This window comes from Oncorhynchus masou, chromosome 8 (assembly GCF_036934945.1).
Source record: "Oncorhynchus masou masou isolate Uvic2021 chromosome 8, UVic_Omas_1.1, whole genome shotgun sequence".
Taxonomy (NCBI): Eukaryota; Metazoa; Chordata; class Actinopteri; order Salmoniformes; family Salmonidae; genus Oncorhynchus; species Oncorhynchus masou.
The window spans coordinates 7,570,355-7,582,388 of record NC_088219.1 but is presented as its reverse complement, the minus strand read 5'-3'; the positions used below and the strand labels follow the sequence as shown (position 1 = coordinate 7,582,388).

The 12,034-nt window shown below is 48.6% G+C and overlaps 1 protein-coding gene across 1 annotated transcript in view; it reads left to right on the top strand.

The window, feature by feature from the left end:
* nbeaa (neurobeachin a) overlaps positions 1-12,034 on the top strand; it is a gene marked incomplete at its 5' end in the record, with an annotated part of 215,820 nt that overhangs the window by 86,452 nt on the left and 117,334 nt on the right. Inside the window, 2 exons of the mRNA XM_064971081.1 lie at positions 1,487-1,655; positions 3,236-3,315. Coding sequence (XP_064827153.1) covers positions 1,487-1,655; positions 3,236-3,315 — 249 coding nt within the window. The remainder of the gene's footprint in view (positions 1-1,486; positions 1,656-3,235; positions 3,316-12,034) is intronic.

Here is a 12,034-nt window from a genome sequence, read left to right as displayed (position 1 = left end):
TTGCTCCCCAGACTCCGTGCTCCCCAGACTCCTTGCTCCCCAGACTCCGTGCTCCCCAGACTCCGTGCTCCCCAGACTCTTTGCTCCCAAGACTCCTTGCTCCCCAGACTCCGTGCTCCCCAGACTCCGTGCTCCCCAGACTCCTTGCTCCCCAGACTCCTTGCTCCCCAGACTCCTTGCTCCCCAGACTCCTTGCTCCCCAGACTCCGTGCTCCCCAGACTCCGTGCTCCCCAGACTCCGTGCTCCCCGGACTCCTTGCTCCCCGGACTCCTTGCTCCCCGGACTCCTTGCTCCCCGGACTCCTTGCTCCCCGGACTCCTTGCTCCCCGGACTCCTTGCTCCCCGGACTCCTTGCTCCCCAAATACTTGGACTCCTTGCTCCCCGGACTCCTTGCTCCCCAGACTCCTTGCTCCCCAGACTCCTTGCTCCCCGGACTCCTTGCTCCCCAGACTCCTTGCTCCCCAGACTCCTTGCTCCCCAGACTCCTTGCTCCCCAGACTCCTTGCTCCCCAGACTCCTTGCTCCAGCCAAATACTATGCCACAAATTTTCTTGCAACATCAAGCAAATTGTCTTTTTTACGACCTAATAGAAACACTGTAATAATCTTCAGAAATGGACAATTTTAGTGTTTTGGGAAGATATCTCCTGTCATTTCCACACAATGTTCCCACAACATAATGAAACATTCTGGGAACCTTTAAAGAACACATGAAATGAGTTCTGGGAAAATTCTTGTGAATGTTTTTTTGCACAACGTAAAAAGAAACATTGCAGAATCATCGGCACAACTGGACAGTTTTTTTTGTTTGTTTTGGGAACATATATTTTGTGACGTCTCCAGAACTGTTCCCACAACATAACAAAACGTTCTGGGAACCTTTAAAGAACAGATTAAATGTGTTGTAGGAACGTTCTCTCAACATCAGGGGAATGTTTTATACCAACATTCTGAAATCATTACCACGACTCGACAGTTTTTTTTAAATGTTATGACAACATTTGACGCAAACTTACAAATGTTCAGGGAACTTTCACAGAAGCAATGTTGGTTTGCTGGGTAGGTTGAGTTAGCCGTATCTCTGAAAACCGCATCTATCCGGTTGTTGCCAACTCAAGGGTGGCTACTACTGTGGTTTGTTTTGTTGGGCTCCCCAGAGACTGTAGTTTATAAAATCATCCTCTGCTATCAACACTGTCTCCAAACAAGCAACTTCAATTGATTGTTGCTTGCAGTCAACTTACGTTGTGTCTGTGTGTGTGTGTGTGTGTGTGTGTGTGTGTGTGTGTGTGTGTGTGTGTGTGTGTGTGTGTGTGTGTGTGTGTGTGTGTGTGTGTGTGTGTGTGTAATTGCTCTCCCCAACCTCCCTCCCCCTGTTTCTCTTTCTCTCTTCCCCTTCCTGTGTACGTGTGTATGTGTGTGTGTGTGTGTGTGTGTGTATGTGTGTGTGTGTATCTGTCTGTCTGTGTGCGTTCTCCTCCCAGGTCCAGCTGTCCCTGTACACCTACCTGTCTGCGGAGTTCATTGGCACGGCGACCATCTACAGCACTATCCGTCGCGTCGGTACCGTGCTGCAGCTGATGCACACACTGAAGTACTACTACTGGGCCAGCAACCCACTGGAGAGCAGCGGCATCACACCGAAAGGACTGGGTACGTAATCACACACACATACACGCACACACACACCCACATGTGCACGCACACACACACACCCACACACGCACACACACGCACACTTGTGCACGCAGACACACACACACACACACATGCACGCTCACATACACATATACAGATTACAGATACACAGGTCAGCGTTATCTCTGTGTCGTCGTTACCTCTTGGCCAGCATTACCTCTGTGTCAGCATTACCTCTGTGTCAGCATTACCTCTGTGTCGGCGTTACCTCTGTGTCAGCATTACCTCTGTGTCAGCATTACCTCTGTGTCAGCATTACCTCTGTGTCGGCGTTACCTCTGTGTCAGCATTACCTCTGTGTCAGCATTACCTCTGTGTCATTGTTACCTCTGTGTCGTTGTTACCTCTGTGTCGTTGTTACCTCTGTGTCAGCAGTACATCTGTGTCAGCATTACCCTGGTGTCAGCATCACCTCTGTGTCAGCATTACCTCTGTGCACAAAACACACCTCTGTTGTCAGCGCCACAGAGACATCTGTGTCGCACAAAACCACTGTGTGTTCTCATCAACCGTGTTCAATAATGACCTCTCCTCTCCCAGAGGGCAGAGCCAGGCAGAGACATGGCCTGGGGCACAAAACACACACATCATTACTGGAGCAGAGACACATCATTACTGGAGCAGAGCCAGGAAGAGACATGGCCTGGGGCACAAAACACACACAACATTACTGGAGCAGAGCCAGGCAGAGACATGGCCTGGGGCACAAAACACACACATCATTACTGGAGCAGAGCCAGGCAGAGACATGGCCTGGGGCACAAAACACACACATCATTACTGGAGCAGAGCCAGGCAGAGACATGGCCTGGGGCACAAAACACACACATCATTACTGGAGCAGAGCCAGGCAGAGACATGGCCTGGGGCACAAAACACACACATCATTACTGGAGCAGGGACATGGCCTGGGGCACAAAACACACACATCATTACTGGAGCAGGGACATGGCCTGGGGCACAAAACACACACATCATTACTGGAGCAGAGATATGGCCTGGGGCACGGTTGGATTTTTTAGAACAAACAAAAACACACACACAGCCTTGAACACACACATGTACGCAGTAGGCAGGAACACACACACACACACAGCCTTGAGCACACACACACACACACACACAGATGAAAAGGAGTGTGTGTTACGTGTGTATTCATACCTGAATTTACCGTTGTGTTGATGTTTACTGTGTGGAGATGGAATGAGTGTTTTATTAACGTTGTTTTAACGTTGTATTGATGTTGTTTTAACGTTGTATTGATGTTGTTTTAACGTTGCTTTTTTAACGTTGCTTTAACGTTGTTTTAACGTTGTATTGATGTAGTTTTAACGTTGTTTTAACGTTGCTTTAACGTTGTTTTAACGTTGTATTGATGTTGTTTTAACGTTGCTTCAACGTTGTTTTAACGTTGTATTGATGTAGTTTTAACGTTGTTTTAATGTTGTTTTAACATCGTTTTGACGTTGTTTTAACGTTGCTTTAACGTTGTTTTAACGTTGTTTTAATGGTGTATAATGTTGTCTCTTGTGCAGATGGACCGAGGCCGTCCCAGAAGGAGATCATCTCTCTCAGAGCCTTCATGCTGCTGTTCCTCAAACAACTCATACTCAAGGTAACAATGTTTTACATACTACATACTACATACTACATGCTACGTACTACATACTACATGCTACATACTACATACTACGTACTACATGATACGTACTACATACTACATGCTACATAATACATGCTACATACTACATACTACATACTACATGCTACATACTACATAATACATGCTACATATTACATGCTACATACTACATACTACATAATACATGCTACATACTACATACTACATACTACATGATACGTACTACATACTACATGTTACATACTACATACTACATGCTACATACTACATACTACATGCTACATACTACATGCTACATACTACATGCTATATACTACATACTACATACTACATGCTACATGCTACATGCTACATACTACATGCTATGTACTACATACTACATACATACTTTGTACTGTAGTTCCTCAAACAACTCATACTCAAGGTAACAATGTTTTACATACTACATATTACATGCTACATACTACATACTACATGCATACTTCGTACTGTAGTTCTTCAAACAACTCATACTCAAGGTAACAATGTTTTACATACTACATACTACATGCTACATACTACATACATACTTTGTACTGTAGTTCCTCAAACAACTCATACTCAAGGTAACAATGTTTTACATTGTCGTGTCTTTACTATCATTAAATTGATACGCGATCAAACATGTAATCATGTAACGGTAATTAACTAGGAAGTTGGGGCACCAAGGAAAATATTCAGATTACAAGGTTATCATTTCCTAATATAACCTGTCAGATATTTTCGTATCTGATCAATAGTCTTCTGATTAATTAATTATTTATTTTACCTCACGTTAGTCTCATTCCAAACGTCATAAATTGTTGGTTATCTGCACGAATCCAGTCTTCACTATGAGTCATCCATACATCAATTGTCTTAAATAATTTATTTATTACTAAGTAATTCACAGAAATGCATAAACAAACAAACAAAGTCAATATGGTTACAAGTAATGATAAGGGAATGTGCCCTCGTGGGCTAAACCGGCATCGCGGCTTGGTGGACAAAATGGGAGTGCAGGTCAGCTGAGAAGTCACTACAGAGTTGATAATTATAACAATTGAAATGCTAATCCTTTACACATGAACGCTCACTTATTCGGAAACAATTGCAATCAATATATATATATTTACGCTCAGTGTGTCATCTTGATCGCTGTTAAGAAGTTTGTTTCTTTTGTAGAATTGTCCGTCTCTCTCTCTCTCTGTCGTGGTTATGTTGGATAGTTCAGAGTGACATTCATTCATGTTGTTGTAGAATGAATGTTTCGGGGGTTGTCGTTCTTTGCATTCAATGATGCCAAATTCCTAGCTGCAGACTAGTAATTAATATCAAAGACTTATTCTGTCGGTATCGATAGTCTAAGAGTTTAACCACGTGGTATGGTTAAAAGATTCAGCAATGTTCTGCAACCTTAGTCCTCCCGTGATTGAGAGAAACATGGTCTACTTGAGGAATTCTCATGATTGGGATTTTATTCGGAATTGAAGAAAAGGGGCTGTCCCAGGATGCTTAACAACTCATACTCAAGGTACTGAACTTCATACTACATACTACTAGCGTTGGACTAGTAACTGGAAGGTTGCAAGTTCAAACCCCCAAGCTGACAAGGTACAAATCTGTCGTTCTACCCCTGAACAGGCAGTTAACCCACTGTTCCTAGGCCGTCATTGACTTGCCTAGTTAAATAAAGGTAAAACAAATAAATAAAAAATACTACACTGAATGTACAAAGCATTAAGGACACCTGCTCTTCACCTGGATCCCTTGTTGATGTCAGTTGTTAAATCCACTTCAGTCAGTGTAGATGAAGGGGAGGAAACAGGTTAAAGAAGAATTTTGAGACAGGGATTGTGTATGTTTGCCATTCAGAGGGTGAATGGGAGAGACAAAATATATAAGTGCCTTTGGTAGAAGTTACCAGGCGCACAGGTTTGTGTTGTCGAGAACTGCAACACTGCTGGGTATTTTACACTCACCAGTTTCCAGTGTGTACCAAGAACGGTCCACCACCCAAAGGACATCCAGCCAACTTGACAACTGTGAGAAGCATTGGAGCCGACATGGGGCCAGCATCCCTGTGGAACGCTTTCAACACCTTGTAGAGTCAACGTGGGCCAGCATCCCTGTGGAACGCTTTCAACACCTTGTAGAGTCAACGTGGGCCAGCATCCCTGTGGAACGCTTTCAACACCTTGTAGAGTCAACATGGGCCAGCATCCCTGTGGAACGCTTTCAACACCTTGTAGAGTCAACATGGGCCAGCATCCCTGTGGAACGCTTTCAACACCTTGTAGAGTCAACGTGGGCCAGCATCCCTGTGGAACGTTTTCAACACCTTGTAGAGTCGACATGGGCCAGCATCCCTGTGGAACGCTTTCAACACCTTGTAGAGTCAACGTGGGCCAGCATCCCTGTGGAACGCTTTCAACACCTTGTAGAGTCAACGTGGGCCAGCATCCCTGTGGAACGCTTTCAACACCTTGTAGAGTCGACATGGGCCAGCATCCCTGTGGAACGCTTTCAACACCTTGTAGAGTCAACGTGGGCCAGCAACCCTGTGGAACGCTTTCAACACCTTGTAGAGTCAACATGGGCCAGCATCCCTGTGGAACGCTTTCAACACCTTGTAGAGTCAACGTGGGCCAGCATCCCTGTGGAACGCTTTCAACACCTTGTAGAGTCAACGTGGGCCAGCATCCCTGTGGAACGCTTTCAACACCTTGTAGAGTCAACGTGGGCCAGCATCCCTGTGGAACGCTTTCAACACCTTGTAGAGTCAACGTGGGCCAGCATCCCTGTGGAACGCTTTCAACACCTTGTAGAGTCAACATGGGCCAGCATCCCTGTGGAACGCTTTCAACACCTTGTAGAGTCAACATGGGCCAGTATCCCTGTGGAACGCTTTCAACATCTTGTAGAGTTTCATGCCCCGATGAATTGAGGCTGTTCTGAGGGCAAAAGGGGAGAGTGAAACTCAACATTAGGAAGGTGTTCTTAATGTTTTGTAGACTCAGTGTATATTCTACACACATAAATCATACTAGCATACTTCAACAGTACAGTATACTGTTCTGTATCAACGTCATGTGGACTCAAGTAAAGTTACTGAAATACATACCACATTCTGAAATGATTATATATCTTTTCTTTATAGAGATAATACATTAAGAAGAGATACTTATTCACAGTTATTACCTCAAATCAACCCACCTTGGGCCAGTGATTACCTCTCAAGATGCCAGTGTATTATCAAATAGATGACATAACAGACACGTTGTAGAGTCAACATGGGCCAGCATCCCTGTGGAACCTCTTCCACCTTGTAGAGTCAACGTGGGCCAGCATCCCTGTCACCCACCTTGTACTCCTCTTTCCCCTCACTCCTCTTTCCCCTCACTCAACACCTTGTAGAGTCAACTCTCACCCCCTCACTCCTTGAGAGTCCCCTCACAGCTTTCACACCTTGTAGAGTCAACGTGGGCCCATCCTCCTTTCAACCCTTGTAGAGTCAACATCCAGCTCCTGTGGGCTTTCCACCTTGTAGAGTCAACCCTCACTCCTCACCTTCCCCTCACCCTCACACCTTGTAGAGTCAACGTGGGCCCATCCTCCGCTTTCCCCTCAACGTGGGCCAGCATCACTCCAACACCTTGTAGAGTCCCCAGCACTCCTCTTCTCAACCCTTGTAGAGTCAACATCACTCCTCTTTCCCCTCACCCAGCACCCTCCTCCTCATCCCTTTTCCCCCTTGTAGAGTCAACATCCTCCTGTCTTTCCCCTTGTAGAGTCACTCCAGCATCCCTTTTTCCCCTCACTCCTCTTTCCCCTCATCCCTGTGGAACTTTCCCATGGGCCAGTACCCTCCTTTCCCCTCAACGTGGGCCAGCATCCCTCACTTTCCCACCTTGTAGAGTCAATCCCTTTCCCCTTGTAGAGTCAACATGGGGCCAGCATCCCTCTTTCCCCCAGTATCCCCTCACCTTGTCCCCACACCTCACTCCTCCTCGCTCCCCTCACCCTCCTCTTCCCACCTTGTCTTTCAACGTCACTCATCCCTCACCCTCACTCCTTTTCCCCTCAACATGGGCCAGCATCCCTGTGGAACTCCTCTTTCCCCTCACCCTCCACCTCAACCCCATCCCTCCTTTCAACACCCAACGTCCAGCATCCTCTTTCCCCTCACTCCTCTTTCCCCTAGAGTCAACATGGGCCAGTATCCCTGTGGAATGCTTTCACCCTTGTAGAGTCACTCCAGCATCCCTTTCCCCTCAACACCTCAACGTGGGCCAGCATCCCTGTTCCCCTCACTCCTCTTTCCCCTTGTAGAGTCAACGTCACCCTCCTCTTTCCCCAGCATCCTCCTCTTTGTAGAGTCCGTGGGCCAGCATCCTTGTGGAACCTTTCCCCTTGTAGAGTCACTCCTCTTTCCCCTCACCCGTCACTCCTGTGGAACTTTCCCTCACCTTGTAGAGTCAACGTGGGCCAGCATCCCTGTGGAATGCCTTGTAGAGTCTCCAGCATCCCTGTTGAATGCTCTCACACCTTGTAGAGTCAACATGGGCCCCTCACTCCTCTTCACCTTGTAGAGTCAACATCCAGTATCCCTCACCCTCAACTCCTTGTAGAGTCAACGTTTCCCTCACCCTTGTAGAGTCAACGTCACATCCCTCCTCTTCCCCTCACCCAGCATCCCTCCTTTCCCTCACCTTGTAGAGTCAACGTGGGCCAGCATCCCTGTGGACTTTCAACTCAACGTGGGCCAGCATCCCTGTTGAACGCTTTCAACACCTTGTAGAGTCACGTGGGCCAGCATCCTGTTCCCCCTCACCCTCCCTGTGGAACGCTCCAACGTCCAGCATCCCTGTCCCTCAACACCTTGTAGAGTTTCCCCCGATGAATTGAGGCTGTCAAAAGGGTAAGCTCTTCCCCTCAAACTCAACATTAGGAAGGTGTTCTTAATGTTTTGTACTCAGTGTATATTCTACACACATAAAACATACTACATACTTCAGTACCTATACTTTCCTCTATCACTCATACTCACCCCTAAAGTTACTGAAATACCCTACCACATTCTGAAATGATTATATATCCTTTCTTTATAGAGATAATACATTAAGAAGAGATCCTTATTCCAGTTTTACCTCTCAAGATGCCTGTATTATCAAATCATGACATAACTCCTCTTCCCCTCACTCCTCTTTCCCCTCACCCCTCACTCCTCTTTCCTCTCCCCCCCTCACTCCTCTTTCCCCTCACTCCTCTTTCCCATCACTCCTCTTTCCCCTCACCCCTCACTCCTCTTTCCCCTCACTCCTCTTTCCCCTCACTCCTCTTTCCCCTCACCCTCTTTCCCCTCACTCCTCTTTCCTCTCACTCCTCTTTCCTCTCACTCCTCTTTCCTCTCACTCCTCTTTCCCCTCACTCCTCTTTCCTCTCACTCCTCTTTCCTCTCACCCCTCACTCCTCTATCCTCTCACTCCTCTTTCCTCTCACTCCTCTTTCCCCTCACTCCTCTTTCATCTCACCCCTCTTTCCTCTCACCCCTCACTCCTCTTTCCTCTCAACTCCTCTTTCCTCTCACTCCTATTTCCCCTCACCCCTCACACCTCTTTCCCCTCACCCCTCACACCTCTTTCCCCTCACTCCTCTTTCCTCTCACTCCTCTTTCCCCTCACTTCTCTTTCCTCTCACCTCTCACTCCTCTTTCCTCTCACTCCTCTTTCCTCTCACTCCTCTTTCCCCTCACCACTCACTCCTCTTTGCCCTCACCCCTCACTCCTCTTTCCTCTAACTCATCTTTCCCCTCACTCCTCTTTCCTCTCACTCCTCTTACCTCTCACTCCTCTTTCCTCTCACTCCTCTTACCTCTCACTCCTCTTTCCTCTCACTCCTCTTTCCTCTCACTCCTCTTTCCCCTCACCCCTCACTCCTCTTTGCCCTCACCCCTCACTCCTCTTTCCTCTAACTCCTCTTTTCCCTCACCCCTCACTCCTCCTCTCCTCTCACTCCTCTCCCCTCACCTCTCACTCCTCTTTCCCCTCACCCTCACTCCTCTTCCCCCTCACCCCTCACTCCTCTTTGCCCTCACCCCTCACTCCTCTTTCCTCTCACTCCTCTATCCTCTCACTCCTCTTTCCTCTCACTCCTCTTTCCTCTCACTCCTCTATCATCTCACTCCTCTCTCCTCTCACTCCTCTTTCCCTCACCCCCCCTCACTCCTCTTTCCTCTCACCCCTCACTCCTTTTCCCTCACTCCTCTTTCCCCTCACCCCTCACTCCTCTTTCCCCTCACCCCTCACTCCTCTTTCCCCTTACCCCTCACTCCTCTTTCCCCTCACTCCTCTTTCCTCTCACTCCTCTTTCCCCTCACTCCTCTTTCCTCTCACCCTCTCCTCTCGCTCCTCTTTCCCCTCCTCCCACCCCTCACTCCTCCTCTTTCCCCTCACCCCTCACTCCTCTTTCCCCTCACTCCTCTTTTCCCTCACTCCTCTTTCCCCTCACTCCTCTTTCCCTCACCCCTCCCCCACTCCTCTTTCCCCCACCCTCTTTCCCTCACTCCTCTTTCCCCTCACTCCTCCTTCCCCTCACCCCTCACTCCTCTTTCCCCTCACTCCTCTATCCTCTCACTCCTCTTTCCCATCACTCCTCTTTCCTCTAACTCCTCTTTCCCCTCACTCCTCTTTCCCCTCACTCCTCTTTCCTCTCACTCCTCACTCCTCCTTCCCCTCACCCCTCACTCCTGTTTCCTCTCACTCCTCTTTCCCCCACTCCTCTTTCCTCTCACTCCTCTTTCCCCTCACCCCTCACTCCTCTTTTCTCTCTCTCCCCTCACTCCTCTTTCCTCTCACTCCTCTTTCCCCTCACTCCTCTTTCCTCTCACTCCTCTTTCCCCTCACTCCTCTTTCCTCTCACTCCTCTTTCCCCTCACCCCTCACTCCTCTTCCCCTCACTCCTCTTTCCCCTCACTCCTCTTTCCCCTCACTCCTCTTTCCCCTCACTCCTCTTCCCCTCTCCCCTCACTCCTTTCCTCTCACTCCTCTTTCCCCACCCCACTCCTCTTTCCTCTCACTCCTCTTTCCCTCACTCCTCTTTCCCTCCCTGTTTCCTCTCACTCCTCTTTCCCCTCACTCCTCTTTCCTCTCACTCCTCTTTCCCCTCACTCCTCTTTCCTCTAACCCCTCACTCCTCTTTCCTCTCACTCCTCTTTCCTCTCGCTCCTCTTTCTCCTCACCCCTCACTCCTCTTTCCCCTCACTCCTCTTTCCCCTCACTCCTCACTCCTCTTTCCCCTCACTCCTCTTTCCTCTCACTCCTCTTTCCCCTCACTCCTCTTTCCTCTCACTCCTCTTTCCCCTCACTCCTCTTTCCCCTCACCCCTCACTCCTCTTTCCCTCACCCCTCACTCCTCTTTCCTCTCACTCCTCTTTCCCCTCACTCCTCTTTCCTCTCACTCCTCTTTCCTCTCACTCCTCTTTCCTCTCACTCCTCTTTCCTCTTCACCCCTCACTCCTCTTTCCCCTCACTCCTCTTTCCCCTCACCCCTCACTCCTGTTTCCCCTCACTCCTCTTTCCCCTCACTCCTCTTTCCTCTCACTCCTCTTTCCCCTCACCCCTCACTCCTCTTTCCTCTCACTCCTCTTTCCCTCACTCCTCTTTCCTCTCACTCCTCTTTCACCTCACTCCTCTTTCCTCTCACTCCTCTTTCCCCTCACCCCTCACTCCCTCACCCTCACTCCTCTTTCCTCTCACTCCTCTTTCCCCTCACTCCTCTTTTCCTCTCACTCCTCTTTCCCTCTCACTCCTCTTTTCCCCTCACTCCTCTTCCCCTCACTCCTCTTTCCTCTCACCTAGGTTTGCAAAATCCTCTTTCCTTTCAATCAATCCTCTTTTTCCAGAAATCCTCTTAGAGGATCCCTCTTATTCCAACCTCAATCCAGGAATAATCCAACTGGAACTCCTTTTCCCCTCACTACTCTTTCCTCTCATGGTTACTTTCATTTAGCAGACTCTCTTAACCAGAGCAACTCCTAGTTTGCCATTTCCTAATGGTTACCTCTCAATCCTCTTTCCCCTTACAACCTCTGGGATTGTCAATCTCCTCCTCCAGCTGAGCCTTGTTCCTCCAGCTGAGCCTCGTTCCTCCAGCTGAGCCTTTTCCCCCAGCTGAGCCTCTCTTCCTCCAGCTGAGCCTTTCCCCTTCCTCCAGCTGTGTCCCCTCCTCCAGCTGAGCCTCGCTCTTTCCAGCTGAGCCTCTTTCCCCAGCTGAGTCTCATTCCTCCAGCTGAGCCTCGTTCCTCCAACTGAGCCTCGTCCTCCAGCTGAGCCTTCCTCCTCCAGCTGAGCCTCTTTCCCCTCAGCTGTGTCTTTCCTCCAGCTGTGTCTTTCCTCCAACTGAGTCCTCTTTCCTCCAGCTGAGCCTCTTTCCTCCAGCTGAGCCTCTTTCTCCTCCACTCCTCTTTCCCCCACCCCTCGTTCCTCCAGCTCTTTCCAGCTCAGCCTCTTTCCTCCACTCCTGTTTCCTCTCAGCTGTGTCTTTCCTAAACTGAGTCTCTTTTCCAGAAATCTGAGTTCATTTCCAGCTGAGCCAACCTAAATCCAGGAATCCAACTGGAGCGTCGTTCCTCCAGCTGAAATGTCAACCCTGCTCTCAGCTGAGCATCACTTTC